The sequence below is a fragment of the Chlorocebus sabaeus genome, chromosome 6 (assembly GCF_047675955.1).
Source record: "Chlorocebus sabaeus isolate Y175 chromosome 6, mChlSab1.0.hap1, whole genome shotgun sequence".
Taxonomy (NCBI): Eukaryota; Metazoa; Chordata; class Mammalia; order Primates; family Cercopithecidae; genus Chlorocebus; species Chlorocebus sabaeus.
This window is the reverse complement of record NC_132909.1, coordinates 54,015,640-54,027,698: the sequence shown is the minus strand read 5'-3', so window position 1 is coordinate 54,027,698 and position 12,059 is coordinate 54,015,640. Positions and strand designations below refer to the sequence as shown.

Below are 12,059 nucleotides of genomic sequence, written 5' to 3'. Positions count from 1 at the left end.
ACTTTGAAGCATCGCTTCTGATATGAGGTTACAGAAAAAAAAAAAAAAAAAAAAATTCAACGAAGCAACTGGTTTCTGGGAGCAATAGTGCAATAAGGGAAAAACATGTCATGGGGGTGGGGCAACTTGGGGTGTCAGGCAAGGCCTCAGCAGGAGGTGAACCCCCCCAGCTGAGGTCTGAGAGATGAAAAGTAACAAGCTGCTGGATGCAGTGGCTCATGCCTGTAATCCCAGCATGAGCCACTGGGAGGCCAAGGCGGGCAGATCACTTGAAGTCAGGAGTTCGAGACCAGCCTCACCAACATGGTGAAACCCCATCTCTACTAAAAATACAACAAAAAAGAAAGAAAGAAAGAAAGAAAAAGTCCAGGCACAGTGGCTCACACCTGTAATCCTAGCACTTTGGGAGGCCAAGGTGGGTGGATCACCTGAGGTCAGGAGTTCAAGACCAGCCTGGCCAACATGGCAAAACCCTGTCTCTACTAAAAATACAAAATTAGCCAGGTGTGGTGGTGGGTGCCTATAATCCTATCTACTAGGGAGGCTGTGGCAGGAGAATTACTTGAACCTGGGAGGTGGAGGTTGCAGTGAGCTGAGGCTAAGCCACTGCACTCCAGCCTGAGTGACAGAGCAAAACTCTGTCTCAAACAACAAGAAAAAAGCTGGGCGTGGTGGTGCATGCCTGTAATCCCAGCTGCTTGGGAGGCTGAGGCAGGAGAATCACTTAAACCTGGTAGGCAGAGTTTGCAGTGAGTTGAGATAGTGCCACTGCACTCCAGCCTGGGCGACAGAGCTAGACTCCGTCTCAAAAAAAAAAAAAAAACCAAGGCTGGACATGGTGGCTCACAATCCCAGCACTTTGGGAGGCAGAGGAGGGTAGATCACCTGAGGTCAGGGGTTTGAGACCAGCCTGGCCAATGTGGTAAAACACTGTCTCTACTAAAAATACAAAAATTAGCTGGGCGTGGTGGTGGGGACCTGTCATCCCAGCTTGAACCCAGGAGGCGGAGGTGGCAATGAGCCAAGATTGCACCACAGCACCCTAGCCTGGGCAACAAGAGCAAACTCCGTCTCAAAAAAAGAAAACCTAGAAAATCCCTGGCCCACCTGGGAGTCAGGGTGTAGGGAGAAAAGTGGGAGGGAAGTCCAGTCCCTTCACACACCCGCCCACACCCACTTTGGTCTTCGTGCTACAGCCACACGGCCCCCTCCCCACACATCTTGTCTAGGCCGCCTCCCCCTACCCCAGGGCCTTTGCATCTGCCGCCCCTGCAGCCTAGAGCCCCATCTCCCCCCTTCTTCATATGGTTCGTTCTGTTCATTTCGTTCTCTTCAATGTCACCTCCTTGGCAAGGCCTCGCCCTGTGTGACCGTTCACCCATTTCATACCTCCACTGCCAGCATGGGAGGGCAGGGGCCCCTTCTGTCTCATCCACCAGAATTTCATGAATGAAGCCCATTTCTTGGCTGGGTGCGGTGACTCATGCCTGTAATCCCAGCACTTTGGGAAGCCAAGGTGGGAAGATCACTTGAGGCCAGGAGTTCAAGACCAGCCTGGGCAACACAGTGAGACCCTGTCTCTATAAAAAAATTAAAGAATTTATTATTATTATTATTTTGAGACAGAGTCTTACTCTGTCACCTAGGCTGGAGTGCAGCACGTGATCTCGGCTCACTGCAACCTCCACCTCCCAGGTTCAAACGATTCTTCTGCCTCAGCCTCCTGAGTAGCTAGGATTATAGGTGCATGCCACCATACCCGGCTAATTTTGTATTTTTAGTAGAGACGGGGTTTTTTCATATTGGCCAGGCTGGTCTCGAACTCCTGGCCTCAAGTGATCTGCCCACTTTGGCCTCCCAAAGTGCTGGGATTACAGACATGAGCCACTGTGCCAGGGCTTTTTTTTTTAAAGCCCATTTGTTTTGGCCTGTCATCTGGGGGAGGCCAAGCATAGTAGATTAGTAGCCAAGGACGCTTCGGCCCTGGAGCAAGACTTCCCAGGTTGCAGCCCCAGCTTTGTGGACTATGTAGCTGTGTGAGTTTGCTCACTTGAGTTAATTCCTCTGTGCCTCAGCTTCCCCATCTGTAAAATGGGGGTAAAAGTGCCCAGTACCTGGCAGGCCCTGGCTCCTCATGGGCTTAATAAATGTTTGAAAGAAGGAAAGGGCCAGGCGTGGTGGCTCACACCTGTAATCCCAGAACTTTGGAAGGCTGAGGTGGGCAAATCACTTAAGGACACAAGTTCGAGACCAGCCTGACCAATATGGTGAAACCCCATCTCTACTAAAAATATAAAATTAGCCGGGTGTGGTGGCGCTCGCCTATAATCCCAGCTACTCCGGAGGCTGAGGTGGGAGAATCCCTTGAACCTGGGACATCGAGGTTGCAGTGAGCCGAGATCATGCCACTGCACTCCAGCCTGGCCGACAGAGCGAGACTCTGTCTCAAAAATATATATATACATACAAAATTAGCCGTGCATGGTGGCTCTTGCCTATAATCCCAGCTACTCCGGCAGCTGAGACAGGAGAATTGCTTAAACCCGGAAGGTCGAGGTTGCAGTGAGCCGAGATCGAGCCACTGTACTCCATCCTGGGCGACAGAGCAAGAATCCGTCTCAAAAAAAAAGAAAGAATGAAAGGAGAGAGGGAGGCCTAGACCTGGAGGTCCTGACCCCTCCCCCTCAGCAGCCCTTCCTCTGCCCCCTTTCCCCGTCCTCTCCCCTGCAGTGGCTGAAGGACCCGGGGCCGCGGACCGAGAAGCGGACGCTGTGCTGCGACATGGTGTGTTTCCTGTTCATCACGCCGCTGGCCGCCATCTCGGGCTGGTTGTGCCTGCGCGGGGCCCAGGACCACCTCCGACTCCACAGCCAGCTGGAGGCCGTGGGTCTCATTGCCCTCACCATCGCCCTTTTCACCATCTATGTCCTCTGGACGCTGGTGAGTGGCTGCGGCTTTGCAGCACGCATCTGGAGCTCTGCCACTGGGAGCAGCAGGGCCAGGGATTTGACCCCTGGCTTGTGGGGTACGGGGCTCCCTGGCTGCCTCTGTCTATGGCCCTGGGTGGAAGAGCGCTTCTGAGGTCACCTTGCCTCTCTGGGAGCTTCAGATTCCAAATGTGACAAAGGTCTAGGGAATCCCTGAGCTAGGTGTAAACCTTGACCTGAGTGCAGGAACCCCCATCCATGAACCCCCAAGATTAGGAGCGGGGCAGAGAGGAGCAAATGCCTGAGAGAGAGATTGGGGGAGAACAAATAAATGGGGAAATAGATGTAGATTAAGAAATTGAGGCTGGGCACAGTGGCTCACCCCTCTAATCCCAGCACTTTGGGAGGCCAAGGCGAGTGGTTCACCTGAGGTTGGGAGTTCGACACCAGCCTGACCAACATGGAGAAACCCCGTCTCTACTAAAAATACAAAATTAGCCAGGTGTGGTGGTGCATGCCTGTAATCCCAGCTACTCGGGAGGCTGAGGCAGGAGAATTGTTTGAACCCAGGAGGCGGAAGTTGCTGTAAGGCGAGATCGAGATCGTGCCATTGCACTCTAGCCTGTGTAATGAGCGAAACTTCGTCTCAAAAAAAAAAAAAAAAGAAAAGAAAAGAAAGAAAGAAATTGAAAGGGAAATCCCAGGCACAGTGGCTCACTCCTGTAATCCCAGCACTTTGGGAGGCCAAGACAGGTGGATTACCTGAGCCGAGGAGTTCCAGACCAGCCTGGCCAACATGGTGAAATCTTGTCTCTACTAAAAGTACACAAATTTAGCTGTGCGTGGTGGTGGGTGCCTGTAATCCCAGCTAGTCGGGAGGCTGAGGCAGGAGAATCACTTGAACCTGAGAGGCAGAGGTTGCAGCGAGCTGAGATTGCGCCACTGTACTCCAGCCTGTGCGACAGAGCGAGACTCTGTCTCAAAACAAACAAACAAACAAACAAACAAACAAAACAAAGAAATGGAAAGGGGAAAGCCTGGTGCAGTGGCTCATGCCTGTAATCCCCACGCTTTGGGAGGCTGAGGTGGGCGTATTCCTTGAGGTCAGGAGTTTGAGACCATCCTGGCCAACAATGGTGAAACCCCATCTCTACTAAGAATACAAAATATTAGACTGGTGTGGTGGCATGCACCTGTCATCCCAGCCACTAGGGAGGCTGAGATAGGAGCATTGCTTGAACCCAGAAGCCAGAGGATGCAATGAGCCGAGATTGTGCCACTGTACTCCAGCCTGGGCAACAGAGTGAGATTCTGTCTTTAAAAAAAAAAAAAGGAAAGAAAAGAAAAAGAAATTGAAGGGGAAGAGAGAGAGGAACTGAGATGAAAACATTGAGTGAAACCAGGCCCAGTGGCTGTTAACACCTACAATCCTAGCACACTGGGAGGCCGAGGCAGGAAGATTGCTTGAAGCAAGGAGGTTCAAGACCAGGATGAGGTGACAAAGCAAGATGTCCATCTCTACAAAAAATGTAAAAATTAGTGGTAGGCCAGGCGCAGTGGCTCACACCTGTAATCCCAGCACTTTGGGAGGCCGAGGCAGGCAGATCATGAGGTCAGGAGATCGAGACCATCCTGGCCAACATGGTGAAACCCCATGTCCACTAAAAATATAAAAATTAGCTGGGTGTGGTGGCGCGCGCCTGTAGTCCCAGCTGTTCAGGAGGCTGAGGCAGGAGAATCGCTTGAACCCAGGAGGCAGAGGTTGTGGTGAGCTGAGATCAAGCCACTGCACGCCAGCCTGGTGACAGAGTTAGACTCCGTTTAAAAATAAATAAATAAATAAATAAATAAATAATAAAATAATAATAATAGAGTCAAGTGCGGAGGCTCACGCCTGTAATCCCAGCACTTTGGGAGGCTGAGGCAGGCAGATTGCTTGAGCTCGCGAGTTCGAGACCAGCCTGGGCAAAGTGGCAAAACCCCATCTCTACAAAAAATACAAAAGTTTGTCGGCCATGGTGGTGCATGCCTGCAGTCTCAGCTACTCTGGAGGCTGAGGTGGGAGGATCGCTTGAGCACTGGAGGCAGAGGTTGCAGTGAGCTGAGATTGCACCACTGAACTTCAGCCTGAGTGATACAGCCAGACCTTGTCTCGAAGAAAATAATAATATTAGTAAAAGAAAAAGGAAAAAAAACGGCTGGATGCAGTGGTTTACACCGTAATCCCAGCACTTTGGGAGGCTGAGGCGGGCATATCACTTGAGGTCAGGAGTTCAAGACTAGCCTGAGCAACATGGTGAAACCCCGTTTCTACTAAAAATACAAAAAATTGGCCAGGTGCGGTGGCTCACACCTGTAATCCCAGTACTTTGGGAGGCCGAGGTGGGTGGATCACGAGGTCAGGAGTTCGAGACCAGCCTGACCAACGTGGTGAACCGCTGTCTCTACTAAAAATACAAAATTAACTGGGTGTGGTGGTACACGCCTATAATCTCAGCTACTCAAGAGGCTGAGGCAGGAGAATCGCTTGAACCTGGGAGGGAGAGGTTGCAGTGAGCTGAAATTGCACCATTGCGCTCCAGCCTGGGCAACAGAGCAAGCCTCCATCTCAAAAAAATAAATAAATAAATAAATAGCCAGGTGTGGTGGCACATGCCAGTAATCCTAGCTTCTCGGGAGGCTGAGGCACAAAAATCACTTGAATTCGGGAGGTAGAGGTTACAGTGAGCCAAGATCACGCCACTGCACTCCAGCCTGGGTGCCTGAGTGACAGAGTAAGATTCTGTCTCACAGAAAAAGAAAAAAAGAAAAAAGAAAAAAGAAAAAAAAAAGCCTGAATGAGAGACAGAGACAGACAGAATGACGGGGGTGTGAGGTGTTGTTCTAGGCCTCTGGTAGGCAGCAGAACCATTGCTTAGAGGCAGAAGTTTCCCACAGTCTCACCCCTCAGACATAACCACTATTGTCCAGCTGTAGGGGAGTCCCTGCCTCACAAAGTATTTTTCAATGCACCTACCAGCATTTTTTTTTTTTGAGATGGGGTCTTGCTCTGTCATGCAGGCTAGAGTGCAGAGTGCAGTGGCACAATCCTGGCTCACTGCCACCTCCGCCTCCTTGGCTCAAGCGATTCTCCTGTCTCAGCCTCCTGAGTAGCTAGGATTATAGGCACGCGCCACCACGCCCAGCCAATGTTTGTATTTTTAGTAAAGAGACAGGGTTTCACCATGTTGGCCAGGCTGGTCTTGAACTCTTGACCTCAGGTGATCCGCCTACCTTGGCCTCCCAAAGTGCTGGGATTACAGGCATGAGGCACCGTGCCCGGCCCCTACCAGCATATTTTAAAATATGTAAACTGGATGAAATCATAGCTACTGTTTTAGTATCTGCTTGTGGAGTCTCGCTCTGTCGCCCAGGCTGGAGTGCAGTGGCCGGATCTCAGCTCACTGCAAGCTCCGCCTCCCGGGTTCATGCCATTCTCCTGCCTCAGCCTCCCGAGTAGCTGGGACTACAGGCACCCGCCACCGCGCCCGGCTAATTTTTTTGTATTTTTAGTAGAGACGGGGTTTCACCGTGGTCGCGATCTCCTGACCTTGTGATCCGCCCACCTCGGCCTCCCAAAGTGCTGGGATTACAGACGTGAGCCACCGCGCCCAGCCTTTTACTGGTATTCTTTTTTTTTTTTTGAGACGGAGTCTTGCTCTGTATCCCGGGCTGGAGTGCAGTGGCCGGATCTCAGCTCACTGCAAGCTCCGCCTCCCGGGTTTACGCCATTCTCCTGCCTCAGCCTCCCGAGTAGCTGGGACTACAGGCGCCCGCCACCTCGCCCGGCTAGTTTTTTGTATTTTTAGTAGAGACGGGGTTTCACCGTGTTAGCCAGGATGGTCTCGATCTCCTGACCTCGTGATCCGCCCGTCTCGGCCTCCCAAAGTGCTGGGATTACAGGCTTGAGCCACCGCGCCCGGCCACTGGTATTCTTTAAAAAAAAAAAAAAAAACAGGCCAGGCGTGGTGGCTCAAGCCTGTAATCCCAGCACTTTGAGAGGCCGAGACGGACAGATCACGAGGTCAGGAGATCGAGACCATCCTAGCTAACACGGTGAAACCCCGTCTCTACTAAAAAATACAAAAAAATTAGCCGGGCATGGTGGCGGGCGCCTGTAGTCCCAGCTACTCGGGAGGCTGAGGCAGGAGAATGGCGTAAACCCAGGAGGCAGAGCTTGCAGTGAGCCGAGATCTGGTCACTGCACTCCAGCCTGGGCGACAGAGTGAGACTCCGTCTCAAAAACACACACACACAACGAGGTAGCCACCCAGCAGATATTCATTGTATGGGTGTACCATATTTATTTAACCAATCACTTTTGACAGGCACTGGGATTTTTTCCAATGTGTATGTGGTTTTATTTCTACTTCTTCCTTTCTTTTTTTTTTTTCCATTATGAACAGTGCTTTGGGCACTGTCCATGTAAACCTTTCTTGGGAACTTGCTTGGTCAAAGGATGTGAACCACTGACATTTATTGATTGAGCCGGAATCTCACTCTGTTGCCCAGGCTGGAGTGCAATGACGCGATCTTGGCTTACTGCAACCTCCAACTCCCCGGTTCAAGCAATCCTCATGCCTCAGCCTCCTGAGTAGCTGAGATTAAGGCATCTGCCACCATGTCTGGCTATTTTTTGTATTTTTAGTAGAGATGAGTTTTCACCACGTTGGCCAGGCTGGTCTCGAACTCCTGGACTCAGGTGATCTGCCCACCTTAGTCTCCCAAAGTGCTGGGATTATAGGCGTGAGCCATTGCACCAGGTGACATTTTTGTTTGTTTGTTTTTGTTTTTGTTTTTTTTGAGATGGAGTCTCACTCTGTCACCAGGCTGGAGGGCAGTGACGCGATCTTGGCTCACTGTGACCTCTGGCTGTCAGGTTCAAGCAAGTCTCCTGTCTCAGCCTCCTGAGTAGCTGGGACTACAGTTGTGCGCCACCACGCCCAGATAATTTTTAAATTTTTAGTAGAGACAGGGTTTCACCATGTTGGCCGGGATGGTCTTGATCTCTTGACCTCGTGATCGGCTTGCCTCTGCCTCCCAAAATGCTGGGATTACAGGTGTGAGCCACCGTGCCTGGCCACTTTTAAATTTTTTTATAGACTAATTTTTAGAGTGATTTTCGGTTCACAGCAAAATTTAGCAGAAAGTACAGAGAGTTCCTGTATATCACCCTGCTCCATACACACACAACCTGCACAGCCTCCCTCACTGTTAACATCGTGTACCCAAGTAGGGCATTTGTTAGAATCAGTGAACCTTCATTATCCCTTTAAAACCATAGTTCACATTAGGATTCACTTTTTTCATTTGTTTGTTTTGCTGTGGTTATCTCGCCCTGTCTCCCAGACCGGAGTGCAGTAGTGTGATCTCTGCTCACTGCAACCTCTGCCTCCTGGGCTCAAGCAATCCTCCCACCTCAGCCCCCTGAGTAACCAAGACCACAGGTGTCCACTAGCACACCTGGCTAATTTTTGTATTTTTTGTAGAGACAGGATTTTGCTATGTTGTCGAAGCTGGTCTTAAACTCCTGGGCTCAAACCTTGGCTTCCCAAAGTTCTGGGATTATAGGTGTGAGCCATCGCACCTGGCCTTTGTGTGTGTGTGTGTGTGTGTGGCGGGGAGGGGATAGGATCATGCTTTGTCACCCAGACTGCAGTGCAGTGTGGTGTGGTCATGGCTCACTGCAGCCTCAACCTCCCAGGCTCAATTGATCCTCCCACCTCAGCTTCCTGAGTAGCTAGTATTGCAGGTGTGTGCACCACGCCTGGCTAATTTTTGTATTTTTTTGGTGGAGACGGAGTTTTGCCATGTTGCCCAGGCTGGGAGTTGACTCTTATTGTTGGACATTTATAAGTTTTGATGAATGTATAATGACATGTATTCACTATTTTTTGTTTTGTTTTGTTTTTTTGAGACAGAGTCTCACTCTATGCCAGGCTGGAGTGCAGTGGTGCGATCTTGGCTCACTGCAACTTCCACCTCCTGGGTTCAAGTGATTCTCCTGCCTCAGCCTCCCAAGTAGCTGGGACTACAGACATGTGCCATCATGCCCAGCTAATTTTTGCATTCTTAGTAGAGATGAGGTTTCACCGTGCTGGACAGGATGGTCTCGATCTCTTGACCTTGTGATCTACCCACCTTGGCCCTCCCAAGTGCTGGGATAACAGGCGTGAGCCACTGCGCCCGGCCATAATCACCATTATAGTATCAGACAGAGTAGTTTCACTGCCCTAAAAATCCTCTGTGCTCTCTCTATTCATGCCATTCTCCTTTTCCCCAACCCCCGTTCACTGCTGATCTTTTTACTGTCTCCATAGTTTAGCCTTTTCCAGAATGTCCTATAGTTGGAGTCATTCAGTATGTAGCATTTTCAGGTTGGTTTATTTCATTTAGTGATATGCATTTAAAGTTATTTTTGTGACTTAAGGGCTTTTTTTCTGAGGCAGAGTCTCACTCTTTCACCCAGGCTGGAGTGAAGTGGCCCGATCGCAGCTTACTGCAGCCTCCGCACCCCTCGCCGCCGGGTTCAAGCGATTCTCCTGCCTCAGCCTCCTGAGTAGCTGGAATTACAGGCACCCGCCACCACGCCCGGCTAATTTTGTATTTTTAGTAGAGATGGAATTTCTCCATATTGGTCAGGCTGGTCTCGCATTCTCGACCTCAGGGGATCTACCCACCTTGGCCTCCCAAAGTGCTGGGATTATAGGCTTGAGCCAGGGTGCCCAGCATTTTTTTTTTTTTTTTCTTTTTGAGACAGGATCTCGCTCTGTTGGATTGCAGTGGCGTGAGCACAGCTCACTGTAGTGTCAACCTCTAGGGCTCAAATGATTCTCCTACCTCAGCCCCCTAAGTAACTGGGACCATAGACCTGGGCCACCACATCTGGCTGATTTTAAAATATTTTTTAGAGACAAGGTCTTGCTATGTTGCCTAGGCTGGCCTCGAACTCCTGGGCTCAAGTGATCCCCCCGCCTTGACCTCCCAAAGTGCTGGGATTACAGGCACGAGCTACCTTACCCAGCTTAGTTTCTTTTTAGCACTGAATAATATCTCATTATCTGGAAGCACCACTGATTATTTATTCATTCACCTGTTGAGTGACATCTTTTTTGCTTGCATGTTTTGGCAATTATGTGACTGATTTACATTTAAAAAAAATTCTTTTGAGACAGGGTCTCACTCTGTCGCCCAGGCTGAGTGGGTGACATATAGGCGCGATTTCGGCTTACTGCAGCCCATATCTCCCAGGCTCAAGCGATTCTCCTGCCTCAGGCTCCCAAGTAGCTGGGACTACAGGCCCATGCCACTGCGCCGAGCTAATTTTTGTATTTTTAGTAGAGACAGAGTTTTTAGTAGAGACAGGGTTGCTCCATGTTGCGCAGGCTGATCTTGAACTCCTGAGCTCAAGTGATCTTCCCCTGCGCCCAGCCTTCCAAACTACTGGGATTACAGGCGTGAGCCACCGCGCGGGGCCTGACTGATTGACATTTAATGCCTTCCAAGAGGCGATTTCACTCCCTTCCCACTGAGAGGCAGGAAAGGAGCTCCCCTTTGCTTCCCGCTGGTGTGTGTGCGGTGTATCTTGTCTTTGCAGGACTCTGAAAGCTGGTGGGTGTCACCAGGATTGTGAATGGGTCTGTGTGTGTGCACTTGGCGGGAGGAATGTTCATAAGCCAGCTCTGCTTAAGCATGAGCCCCAGCCGTGGTTTGGGCCAACGCGGGTGCCACGGCAACTTGCTTTGCCTCCTTTGCGGGTGGAGTCCTTCTCAGCGCCCCCGCTCACTGCAGGACTGCCCCGCAGGTCTCCTTCCGCTACCACTGCCAGCTGTACTCCGAGTGGAGAAAGACCAACCAGAAAGTTCGCCTGAAGATCCGGGAAGCGGACAGCTCCGAGGGCCCCCAGCATTCTCCGCTGGCGGCTGGACTCCTGAAGAAGGTGGCAGAGGAGACGCCAGTCTGAACGCTGCGCTGTGCGGGCCCTGCAGCAGAGAGGCCAGAGGTAGCTGGCAATACCCTGTCCTGTGGAAGGACGGAAACTGCCCAACACTTCCCGCACGGCCTGAACGCTTCTTAGGCCAAGAGACACCATGTGGAGCCTAGTCTGTGATCCTGTGTGAAGATATTATCAGGGTGTTTTTTGTTTTTGTTTTTGTTTTTTGCACACTGTTGTTCATATCGAGGACAGGTGGACTCGGTCCTGAGCTCTGGACGGAGCAGGCACGCTGATCTCATTCTGAGGTCCACATGGCACCTTCTGGGCCAGCAGCTGTGGCCGGTGTATCAAGGGCGCCCTTAAAGCTGGAACATTCCAGCAAGCTTCTTGCGCTTCTCTGCACCCGGCAGGCCCACTTTCCTGGCACCCTCGACTTTATATAAAAGTTGCACTGCGTTTCAAAAACCCACCCCTGAATGAATAAAAGGAGCCCTGGCTGGACAAAATGGACTTGTCAGTTACGTTTCTCAAAGGAGACCTCCCAGGGAGGGACCATGTGGAGGTAAAAAAGTAACGCTGGTGGCCGGCCGGGCACAGTGGCTTATACCTGTAATCCCAGCACTTTGGGAGGCTGAGGCGGGTGGATCATGAAGTCAAGAGATCAAGACCATCCTGGCCAACATGGTGAAACACTGTCTCTACTAAAAATATAAAAATTACCTGGGCGTGGTGGTGCGCGCCTGAAATCCTAGCTACTCAGGAAGCTGAGGCAGGAGAATTGCTTGCATCTGGGAGGTGGAGGTTGCAGTGAGCCGAGATGGCGCCACTGCACTCCAGCCTGGTGACAGAGAGAGACTCTTATCTCAAAAACCAAAACAAAACCAAAAAAAAAAACCAAAAAAAAAAAAAAAAAAAAAAACACTGGTTGGCCAGGCGCGGTGGCTCACACCTGTAATCTCAGCACTGTGGGAGGCTGTGGCGGGCAGATCACAAGGTCAGGAGTTTGAGACCAGCCTGGCCAATATGGTGAAATCCCGTCTCTACTAAAAATACAAAAATTAGCCAGGCGTGATGGCAGATGCCTGTAGTCCCAGCTACTCGGGAGGCTGAGGCAGGAGAATTGCTTGAACCCGGGAAGCAGAGGTTGCAGTGAACCA

The 12,059-nt window shown here is 50.9% G+C and overlaps 1 protein-coding gene across 9 annotated transcripts in view; it reads left to right on the top strand.

The window, feature by feature from the left end:
• The window catches only part of MARCHF2 (membrane associated ring-CH-type finger 2), a 67,148-nt gene extending 55,741 nt beyond the window's left edge, over window positions 1–11,407 (top strand). For all 9 annotated transcript variants that reach the window (XM_073017004.1, XM_037992394.2, XM_037992393.2 and 6 more), the window contains 2 exons: window positions 2,731–2,940; window positions 10,771–11,407. In XM_073017004.1, the coding sequence (XP_072873105.1) occupies window positions 2,731–2,940; window positions 10,771–10,929 (369 nt within the window). In that variant the 3' untranslated portion in view covers window positions 10,930–11,407. The remainder of the gene's footprint in view (window positions 1–2,730; window positions 2,941–10,770) is intronic.
• The last annotated feature ends 652 nt before the right edge of the window (window positions 11,408–12,059 follow it).